Source organism: Teleopsis dalmanni, chromosome 1, assembly GCF_002237135.1.
Source record: "Teleopsis dalmanni isolate 2A chromosome 1, ASM223713v2, whole genome shotgun sequence".
Lineage (NCBI taxonomy): Eukaryota > Metazoa > Arthropoda > Insecta > Diptera > Diopsidae > Teleopsis > Teleopsis dalmanni.
Window position 1 is genome coordinate 221,427,548 of NC_051846.1, and position 12,138 is coordinate 221,439,685.

General features: G+C 39.6%; 2 protein-coding genes across 2 annotated transcripts; both read left to right on the top strand.

The window, feature by feature from the left end:
- The first annotated feature begins 1,053 nt into the window (after positions 1–1,053).
- Positions 1,054–2,220, top strand: LOC119667442. Its single transcript, XM_038076731.1, has one exon. It carries the CDS (start codon positions 1,054–1,056, stop codon positions 2,218–2,220), a length of 1,167 nt encoding a protein of 388 aa, XP_037932659.1.
- Positions 2,221–8,026: 5,806 nt separating this feature from the next.
- On the top strand, positions 8,027–11,893 carry LOC119667443. Its single transcript, XM_038076732.1, has one exon. It carries the CDS (start codon positions 8,027–8,029, stop codon positions 11,891–11,893), a length of 3,867 nt encoding a protein of 1,288 aa, XP_037932660.1.
- The last annotated feature ends 245 nt before the right edge of the window (positions 11,894–12,138 follow it).

The following is a 12,138-nucleotide window of genomic DNA, read 5'->3' on the forward strand; positions in this document are numbered from 1 at the left end:
AACCTATAAAGTACTTTGAACTCAACACAGTAACATATGGTACTAGATCAGCACCGTATCTAGCAACCAAATGTTTGCAAGCTTTAGCTGATGACAATATGCAAAATTATCCATTCGGTGCATCTGCTCTCAAACAAAACTTCTATGTAGATGACTGTTTACATGGGGCAGATAGTCTGAGAACATTGTTGGAAACTCAGAGTCAATTAAACAAAATACTGACAGCAAGCGGTTTTAAATTGCGAAAATGGTGCACAAATCATCCAAGTTTACTAAAAGGAATTCCACACGATGACCTAGAAGTCAATTTAGATTTAGAAAATAATAACGATACAACAAAAACTCTTGGGTTATCTTGGTGTCCAAAATCTGATAGTTTATGCGTCAAGGTTAAATTGGAACCTGTTTGCAGCACGACGAAGCGCAGTGCAACCTCAGATTTAGCAAGGCTATTTGATCCACTAGGACTTTTGTCACCAGTTGTGGTGATGGCAAAGATCTTTATTCAAGAATTATGGAATTTAAAGATGGATTGGGATGAAAAACTGCCGACTGAATTACATAAACAGTGGTTAGAGTTCCGGAACAATTTGACAAAAGTAAATTGTCTGCAGATATCTCGTCATATTTTCAAGGGCGAAGTTCCTGCCAATATTCAATTACACATCTTTACAGATGCATCAGAAAAGGCATATGGCGCTGCGGCGTATTTGCGATCAACACTTCAGAATGGTCAAATCATTGTACGACTATTGTGCGCCAAATCTCGGGTTGCACCTTTGAAAAGGTTGACATTACCTCGTCTCGAACTTTGTGCAGCTGTGGAACGACCTACAAATAAGAAATTACCAGACGTTCTTTTGGTGTGATTCACAAATAGTGATATCATGGATCAACTCTCCATCATCAAAGTTTCACACTTTCGTTGCAAACAGAGTAAGCAACATTCATCAATTAACAGCCACAAGTCAGTGGCGCCACGTCAGTTCGGAACACAATCCAGCTGACATTTTATCAAGAGGCCTTGCACCCCATAAACTACAGTCATCAAGTATGTGGTTTTATGGACCTATGTTCTTGCATGGTCGGGAAGAACTGTGGCCTTCAAAACCATCATCAGCGTTAAAATCCGAAATCCTCATTGATCCTGAACGAAAGAAGGAAACTCAAGTATCTACATTGTCTGTTGTTGAAGGCACAGCAAATCCTGGAGAGTTAATGTACTCAATACGACACAACAACTCATTTGGAAGACTTCAACGGATATTATCGTATATATTAAGATTCGTAAAAAGAACCAGAAGAAAACAAAATGATCATTCGAGCAATTTTTTGACTCCAGATGATCTAGATGCAGCACATCAGGTCATCATCAAAAGTATTCAATATGCAGAATTCAAAAATGAAATCAAAATTATGAAATCTGATGGAAGAATAAATAAGTCCAGTGCATTGGCATCACTGGCACGTTTTATTGATAATACGGGCATCACAAGAGTTGGTGGACGTTTGGATGCAGTCTCATTATCGTATGACGCAAAACATCCTATGTTGTTGCCTTATAACGACCCCATTGTCAAATTAATAATGGAACAAGTCCATAAGAAATACATGCACTGTGGTCCGCAGTCTCTCCTAGCTAACATGCGTCAACGATACTGGCCAATTAAGGGCAAATTGATGGCAAGATCAGTAGTACAACATTGTGTACGTTGTACTAAAGTAAGATCACGATTTTATGAACAACTGATGGGTAATTTGCCTGCGACAAGAGTACAACCTGGGCGACCATTCCTCACCACTGGAGTGAACTTTTGCGGACCTTTTTGGATACATTACAGAATCCGAGGGAAGAAACCACACAAGGCATACATTGCTGTGTACTGTTGTTTTACAACTAAGGTAGTTCACCTCGAAGTAGTTAGCGACTTAACCACAGATGCATTCATCGGATCGCTGAAACGTTTTATTGCTCGAAGAGGACACTGCAAAAATTTGTTTTGTGACAATGCCACAAATTTCGTAGGAGCAAGCAATCAATTACTTGAACTTGCAGACTCAATTCAAGCAAACAAGGCACAAGAGAAGATAATTAACGAATGTAATGAAAGAGGAATAACATTTAAATTTATACCTCCTCGTGCACTACACTTCGGTGGACTGTGGGAAGCAGCAGTCAAATCAGCAAAACACTTATTGATACACGTCACTAACATATGAGGAACTAGAGACTGTGGTACTAGAAGTCGAAGCAATACTGAACTCTCGACCATTGACACCTATGTCGAGTAATCCGAATGACTTGTCAGCACTAACACCTGGTCATTTCTTATTCGGAGAACCGCTCACAGCAATGGCAGATGCAAATGTCCAATCAGGAAATATAAATTTGGTGACAAGATGGAAATTAGTTTCTCGCCTCAAATTGGACTTTTGGGAACGTTGGAAAACCGAGTACCTCACTGAATTACAATGTCGACACAAATGGATATCAGCCAACCCAAATATAAAAAAAGGTACCCTTGTAATCATCAAGGAAGACAATGTTCCTACATTAAAATGGCCGCTTGGACGTATTTTAGAGGTATATAAGGGAGATGACGGTTTTGTTCGCGTGGTTGATGTTAAAATGGCATCAGGAACTCTAAGAAGTCCTTTGACAAGACTAGCGCCTCTGTTTCCAGCCGATAACCAATCTCCTGTTTCTGATGAACAACTTTCAAAAAGTTTTACAAAAACGAATTCGAAAACACCACACGAAGGCGCAGATCAAGACGAGCTACCTAAAAAGTATTCACGGCCACTGTCTAATTCATTACTGTGCACAATGTTATTATCTCTATTATTCCTGCCATTGGTATTAGGGAATTCAGTGAATGTAACACGTTTCGACAATAATTTAGGAATATACTTTGAATACCTTGGCTTATTTTATATTTTTGTTTTTTATTTTGATATTTGGTTACATGTGTTTACATATTATTTGGGCCAACACTGCGACCAGTCATTGACCAACGAAAAGTGCAATTTTGTATTATCAGCTTTTCTTGTTGGTCAATGCACTGAAGAAAGTGTGTAATATGTTGGCCCATAATTATGTCAGCACAGCGTAGGCTAATTTATTTATTTGTGAATTATGCATTAATATTCATTGTTAATTAATGCATAATTTAATAGCTTTTTTATAAAATAATTTTTGTATAAATATAAGAAATAATTTTAATAAAGTTCAGAAGGAAAAGAAAAAGAAACGAAATCAATTATAACTTTCTTACTTTCTCGCATCGATTAGTTTGGGTTTCAAGTGCTCAAACTAATCAACATAGAAAATTCAAGTAGTTTGGGTTACAAGTGCTCAAACTACTTTACACATAAGAATTGGCCACCAAGCTAACACAGATTAAGGATCTGGGTTAGCACCAAGTAGCGTACATATTGTATAGAAAACAAATTCACATTTCTTCAAACATTTTGTCAGGGGCGTTGAAATTAACATTTCTACGCCAAACCAACTAACTTCACCGAAGAAGGGGACCACATCATCGCACCAACGTCACCGTCCACCGTGTATTCACACTTTCCACTGTTCCTATCAAATAAATTTATTGTAGGACTGGACCTGGAATCCGGCGAGCAACACCCTGGCCAGAAAGGTTCGTTACATTTGTAATGTAAGAATGGAAGTATGGGCAATATTCAATCAATGTAGTTGCTGGATCACCATGTAATGTGTTAGCCCGTTCAGATGTAGACAGGATCGTCAGGTGAAATGAGACGTAATACTTGTCTTGTGAGTGTGTGTATTTATCCCTGCCTGATACGAGCATGCATCCTAAACCTACTGATGCAATCAAGAACAAGTTATCAAGCGGCTTGTTACCGCTGGTACCTAGGCCAGTGTTACTTGGCCAGAAGGAGTGAGAATAAATTCAATAACGCATATATTTCTGTAGTCATAAGTATTGTAACAAATCTAGTCTGGCAATAACATCGTACAACACGGCAACACGGCGAGTTGGCAAGAAAGAAGAAAATAACAAAACAGAAAAGAAGAAGATGTCTGCTGTCTAGTCGAAGAGTAGTTGAGTTGTTGACAATCCCGCGATTCGAACGGAAGCCCAAAGATAATTTGTAAACCATACATAAGTTCATAAATATTTTTAATTTAATAATTTTAGTTATATTTATATATATTACGATTAATAAAAACGTAACAATTGGTGTCAGAAGTGGGATTGTCAACAAACTGTGTTAAAAATGGTTAAATTGGCTGATTTAAAAATTCCACAATTGAAGAACGAGCTACAAGCACGTAATTTAGCTATTGATGGATCAAAGGCAAATTTACAAAGTCGACTACGCGATGCAATGGAGGCAGAGGGTATAGACGCAGACGAATTTGATTTCGAAGTTCCAGAAAGCTCCTCTAAGACAGAGTTAAAATCGACACAAGCAGATTCTTCACTAAAACTAGATACGAATGCGATATTAGCTGCCATTAAACAAATGAGTACAGAGAACTCAACAGCAATGTCACAAATGTCGGTTCAGCTGCGAGAAAATTCATCTCAAATGGAGGTACGATTTATGCAGCTGCAAGAACAGTTAACAAGTGATAATGCGCAAATACGCCAACAAGTGGAAAAGTTTGAAGATAAGCTACGGGATCTGAAGAGGGACGAAGAGGAGCTTAAATCCGAAGTGCTACAACTAAGCAGTCGTGTTCGTGATTTACAAGTACATAGCATAGCAGCACCAATATGCGCTCCAAAGCACAAAGCTCCAATGTTTGACGGAAGTGTCCCATTGCAAATATTTAAGCTTCAATTCGAAAAAACAGCGGTGGCTAATAATTGGAATACCGAAGATAAAGTAGCTGCGTTATTTATTTCGTTGAAAGGTTCCGCAGCAGAAATATTACAAACCATACCCCAGTATGAAAGAGAAAATTATGATACCTTGATGTCCGCATTAGAAAGGCGATTTGGAAGTCAACACAGGCAACAAATATACCAAATCGAACTACAAAATCGATGCCAAAACTCAGGTGAGACTCTCCAGAATTTCGCAGCTGATGTTGAGAGATTGGCACATTTAGCAAATGCAGATGCATCGGTAGACTATATCGAACGCGTAAAAATACAAAGCTTCATTAATGGTATACGAGACGTAGATACTAAACGTGCGGCACTTGTACTGCCTAAAAGAACATTCGCTGAAACGGTGTCACATGCGCTTACTCAAGAAACCGCATCACTTGCCACTAAGCCCATTCACAAGGTTCATAAAATGGAATTGGAAGAATCAGCAGTTGTAGAAAGAATTGTCACGGCAATTAAAGACACATTGGTGCCTTTTACCAAAACGACGGGTAAATGCTATAATTGTGGAAAACAGGGCCATTTTGCACGCAATTGTCGAGTTCAGCGAAACCGCTCTAATGCCGAACCAGCAAGAAGCAGCGCTGGAGATGAGGATAAGCAATTTAGTTTAACCCAACTCGTTAAACTAAAACGAACCAGTCCCAAGGGGCGGAAACTGGTTCCTACAACTATTGGCCCCACAGTATCAATCTCACAAATTAGTCGCCACAAAACAAATATTACAGTTAACGGAACTGTCAACGATCGTCCATTAATGCTAACTCTCGATACTGGTGCGTCGCATTCAATCATTCGCCGTAACATAATAAAGGGAAAGATAGAAACTTTGTCTGGTTACAAACTGCGAACAGCAACTGGAGAAGAAGCTACTATTGCTGGTAAAATGTCTTGCGAGACTCGGATGGGCACTATGGCGGTCAATCACACCTTTATTGTGGCCGACATCATGGACGACGTAATAATAGGACTGGACTTTATGTCTAAACACGGAGTGATGTTAGACTTAAAGAAGAAAATACTATCTTGCGGAAATATGGAAATGCCACTAAATACTGGATATGAAACTAGTGTAGAGGTCAAGGCGGTAACAGTTAACGACAATCAGAATATTCCACCAAAATCTGAAGCGGTTGTGTGGGCGAAAATGGCTGAAGGATGTGGGCCCTCCAACTTGTGGGTTGTAGAGCCAACCAGCACCAATACCAATGTATTGGTGGGTAAAACGCTTGTTAAAACCAGAAGTGATGCGAGAATTCCAGTAAGAGTCTTGAATGAACTGAATACGCCAGTAACGCTTAAAAAGGGTGTAGTTATTGGACAATGTCATGCCGTGGAAGCGGTGATACTATGCGATGAGTCTCAAAACAAACCTGTCGCCATTCACCAGCAAATAAGTCCTGACCTTTTTTCGAGGTGTCTTGAAGATGTTAAAGGGAATTGTTGCCGAAAATTGCGAATAATTTAAAAACCTTTGTCTGGCAATCATGACAAACAGCTGACTTGGAGACTTCGAAATTTTTAGTAACATTTCCGTTTTTCATTTTCTCTCTTTTCTTGTTTGTGATTGCTAGACAAAGGTAAGTAAATTTTAGTTTAATTTTTCAATCGTAATATTTTACTGTAATCATTAATTATGTTACAGATTTTTTAAGCGCAAAATAAAGAGTGCTGTTTAAAATTGTCAAAAGTGCATTTATATATTTATTTTTACAACAAGAAATTCTTAAAAAATCTTTCCAATATGGAAAATGATAATGACGTGGAGCTGCCTCTTCAAAAAGGTTTAACATCAGCAGCCATACTTGAAGTTGGAGATGCAGATGGTGATGATAAAATCTCACACAAACACAATGAGGATGATGGTCAACATAGTAGACAACAGCAGCAGCCCAGCGCCAACATTACTCGAATAAAACAACTTAAGTTGCAACAGCTAGAAGAGTCGTTGCAGATTAGGGAGAGCTATTTGCGGGAAAAATTTAAAATCCTCACTGCAGATAGTGACGACGAGGGTATCGTGGAATCACATTTGCCTGAAGTCGGGCCTCAGCTGAATGCACATCAAGCCGTAGCTGATGAACACTTTTCGCCACATGGCCAACCTCATCTACAGAGTACACCAAGGTTAGTAAATAATCCATCTCTTTATACCTTACAGATCGCTCCCACGCTTACGTCGTCTCAGCTAGCAGCGCGTCAATGCATACCGAGAGATTTGCCTACGTTCCGCGGCGATCCAGAAGAATGGCACATTTTTATAAGTGCGTACGAGCAAACTAAGCAAATCGCAGGTTTCTCCGATTATGAATGTCTAATGCGCTTACAGAGGTGCCTCATTGGTAAAGCGCGCGATGTAGTACGCAATATGTTGGTGTTGCCTAATATGGTTGGAGAAATAATAAACACTCTTCGTATGTATTTTGGACGACCAGAAATAATTCTAAATAAGTTAATTGAGAAAATGCGTCAGTTACCGCCTCCAAGGGGTAGGCTGGGCGATTTAATTGACTTTGCAGTCAACATTAATAATGTAGTTGCAACAATTGAGGCATGTAAGCTGAATAGTTATTTTAATAATCCACTCTTATTACATGAGTTAATAAGTAAATTAACTGAAGATATGAAGCTCAAATGGGCACTACATTCAGCATCAATAGCCGAACCTACACTTCGCGATTTTTCAGCGTGGCTCTCATCTTTAGCAAATGCGGCAAGTAGAGTAGCTACACCTTCTTTTTTAGATAAACCACTAAAAAAGGAAGGACGAGTGCACGTACATCAGACAGCTGAAATGACAACCACGGCAGTTAGGTGTTACATCTGTGGCGGCGGACATAAAATAATGGAATGTGAAATATTCAAGAACGAGCCTACTAATCAACGCTGGCGCATTGTCAAGGAAAAGAAGCTGTGCCGACAATGCTTAGGCGAGCATAGGCGTCGCTGTTTCAATAATAAAGTGTGTGGCATTGATGGCTGCAATGCACGACACCACCCCATGCTGCATTCTCGGATAGACCAATCTACGCCAGCAATATCTTTTACAGCTAACAATGTTTCATCGGAATAAAAACTGGTCATATTGCCGAATTCTTCCAGTTACTTTATATGGCACCAAAAGGACTATTAACACATATGCATTGATGGACGATGGGTCAACACTAACGCTTATTGAAGCAAGTCTAGCCGATGAATTGGGAAACGATGGTATCCAGGATGCGCTATGCATTAATTGGACAGGTAATATCAGTCGACAGGAAAATAACTCAAAAAGGCTCAACCTACAAATTTCTGCCAATGCTCCTCAAGCTAAAAAATTCCCATTGAAAAATGTCCGCACAGTAAGCAACTTACGCATGTCAGCAGAATCTTTTGCAGCTGATAAAATAAAACAAGGGTATCCGCATTTAGATGGCTTGCCTCTAGCAAGTTATACAAATGCTGTCCCCATGCTGATTATCGGCGTAAATAATCCAAACTTAATTTCAGCACTTAAGGTGAGAGAGGGTGGCTGGCAAGAACCCGTGGCGGTGAAAACACGTCTTGGTTGGACAGTTTTTGGTGGTGGTGAATTAAACCACCGTAACAACTTAAACCTACACAAATGTAGCTGTGGACAAGAAGCTGATAGGGAGCTTCATGAGTTAGTAAAGACATTTATAGTAAACGAGAATGTCGCGGTGGCTACCCCAAAAGCAGAATTACTTTCAGTTGAGAATCAGCGAGCAGAGGAAATAATGCGCAAGTGCCAGTTACGCGAAAACCGCTACGTTGTCAATTTGCCATGGAACACCGATACGGTCGAATTGCCAAATAGCTTGCCGATGGCATTACGTCGAGCGGAGTGCTTACGTCGAAAAATGCATGGAGACCCTGAATTGTGTCAAAAGCTAAAGGAACAAATCACTACTTTAGTCAGCAAGGGCTACGCAACTGAGTTGCCACCAGAAGCAATTAACGAGCGAGGTGGAAAGATTTGGTATTTACCAATTTTTATTGTGCGCAATCTACTTAAACCGAAAAAGCATAGATTAGTTTGGGATGCTGCAGCCAAAGCTGAAGGAGTGTCATTAAACGATTTTTTGCTGAAGGGGCCGGATATGCTGCGACCACTTATAAACATATTATTAAATTTTCGTATAGGAAGAATAGCTGTCTGTGGTGACATTGCTGAAATGTTTCATCGAATTCTAGTACAAGAAGCAGATACTGATGCTCAGAGATTTCTATGGTTCAGCGAGACATTTAAAAATATTTGCGTTTATAAATTAAATGTAGTTAGCTTTGGTGCGCGATGTTCACCATATATAGCGCATTTTATTCGAAACCTGAACGCAGAAAGATTTATAGCTGAAAATCCTAGAGCAGTGTACGCTATTAAAAACAATCATTACGTGGATGACTTTATAGATTCAACAAATTCCATTGAACAAGCAATAGCATTAGCCGAGGCAGTTCGCAACATACATGAACAAGGTGGTTTCCATATGAGAAGCTGGACAAGTAATGCACCAGAAGTTTTAGCTGCGTTAAACGAAAATGGTGAACAGACGGGTAAGTCGTTTGATAATAATATCGACACACTTCCGATCGAAAAAATTCTCGGCATGTATTGGGACCCGAAGTCAGATTGCTTTAAATATGTTTTAAAATTCGTTCGTTTACGTCGTAATGTTTTTGCAGATGAAATTGTACCCACTAAAAGAGAAGTACTTCAAATTTTAATGTCCATTTTTGATCCATTGGGACTGGCAGCTTGCCTCACATCATATTTAAAAATACTTATTCAGGATATTTGGAGAAGCGGAATCGACTGGGATCAACCACTGGTACCCGATCTTATGGGCAAGTGGTTAGCTTGGGTTGCCTGCATGCCTATTTTTGCTAATATTTCTGTACCCCGTTGTTATTCACCATACATAACAGAAAGTTCATGTGATGTACAAATTCATACATTCGTAGATGCGAGTGAGTTTGCTTATGCAGCTGTATCATACTTCCGCATTAAAGATAAATATGGAGTAAGTACGAGGATCGTAGCAGCAAAAACCAAAGTCGCTCCAATGCGACCGATGTCTATTCCAAGAATGGAGCTACAAGCTGCTGTAATTGGCACACGGCTTATGAATACAATATGTAAAGTACACACATTTGATATTAAAAAGCGTTTCATTTGGAGCGATTCCAAAACGGTGCTAAAGTGGTTGCGTGGTGATCCACGTCAATTTCAACAATTCGTAATGTTTCGCATTGCAGAAATTCAAGAAGCATCAACCGTCGAAGAGTGGAGATGGGTACCCACGAAATTAAATACTGCAGACAGTGCAACGAAAACAAAACAAAGTCCCGAATATGTGCAGCGGTGGGTCGAAGGACCAGAATTTTTGCTACAAGACGAGGATAAATGGCCAACTGAGGTGGACTTAGGTCCGATGGAGACCAGTGAAACTCGTGCAAAATTTTCATATCATCGCGAGACACAACCATGTTTCAATTATGAATATTTTTCATCCTGGATCAAGTTGTATCGTGTAGTTGCAAATTGGCTACTCTACATTGGGAAACTTAAGGCTCGTTGTGGCGGTTTCAATGCTACAAACGTTATTTTGACTGTTCAACATATTGAGCGCGCGAAGCTCTTAATATACAAAAGCGTGCAACAGGAACTACTTGAAGATTGGTCGACACTGAAAATGGGGAGAATAGTAGAAAGGAACAGTCCGTTATATAGGTTGCAGGTGTATATGGATAACAATGAGCTCATAAGAGTAAAAAACAGAGCGAGTAACTTTACGAATGAGTGTAAACCTCAAACTGATTTTATTTTCTTACCGCCAAAACATAGAGTATCGTACCTTATATGTGCGCACTATCATGAACGATTTTATCACATCCAACATGAAACTGCTTTAAATGAGGTCAGACAATTGTATTTCATACCAAAATTAAGACCATTATTCAAATCGATGCGACGAAACTGCAACGTATGTAAAATTTCATCGGCAATACCTCAAGCGCCGCAAATGGCCTTACTTCCCCCAGCACGACTAGCAGCTTTTCAACGTCCATTTACTCATGTGGGTATTGATTATTTTGGACCAATGGTGGTTATTGAGAATCGCAAAGCACTGAAAAGGTGGGGTGTTATAATAACTTGTTTGACTATCAGAGCCGTTCACATCGAAATCGCCCATAGTCTTAGTACTGACTCATGCCTAATGTGTTTAAGAAATTTTATTGCCAGACGAGGAGAACCTATCTACAGCGATAATGCAACGAATTTTCACGGTGTCGAGAACGTTTTAAGAAAGGAGTTGAAGAACATTGATTCCTCGGTTATGCAACACAAGCTAGCTCATCAAGGAATAGACTGGAAATTTAATCCACCGGCAGCACCACATATGGGAGGAGCGTGGGAGCGACTGATTAGAACAATTAAGACAGTGCTGTATCAAATTTCGCCATCTCAACGTTTTACGGATGAAAGTTTACGTACTGCATTACTTGAAGTTGAAATGATCATCAACTCGCGTCCTTTAACCTACGTGTCACTCGATAGTGAAGATGAGGATCCAATAACTCCAAACCATTTCTTGTTGGGGAGCGCTAGTGGTTTGAAACCATTTTGTGATGCTAAGAGAATCGATTCAAAGATGTGCCTGCTACAATCTGAGATGTTTGCAAATCAATTTTGGCGACGATGGGTGCGTGAGATACTTCCGACATTAACGCGTCGCGGCAAATGGTTCAATAAAGTGAAACCCATTACGGTAGGAGACGTTGTGCTGATAGTTGATGAAACGGCTAAGAGAAATACTTGGGTAAAAGTCATAGTTATCGAGACAACTGTAGCGAAAGACGGCCAAGTAAGACGAGCTAAGGTCAAAACAACAAAAGGCTTTTTGGAGCGCCCTGCCGTAAAGCTGGCCATTCTGGATATCGGCAAAGTTGACGCAAACGACATTGGGGTCGCCTGCGGGGAGGAGAATGTTGCCGAAAATTGCGAATAATTTAAAAACCTTTGTCTGGCAATCATGGCAAACAGCTGACTTGGAGACTTCAAAATTTTTAGTAAATTTCCGTTTTTCATTTTTTCTCTTTTCTTGTTTGTGATTGCTAGACAAAGGTGAGTAAATTTTTAGTTTAATTTTTCAATCGTAATATTTTACTGTAATCATTAATTATGTTACAGATTTTTTAAGCGCAAAATAAAGGGTGCTATTTAAAATTGTCAAAAGTGCATTTATATATTTAT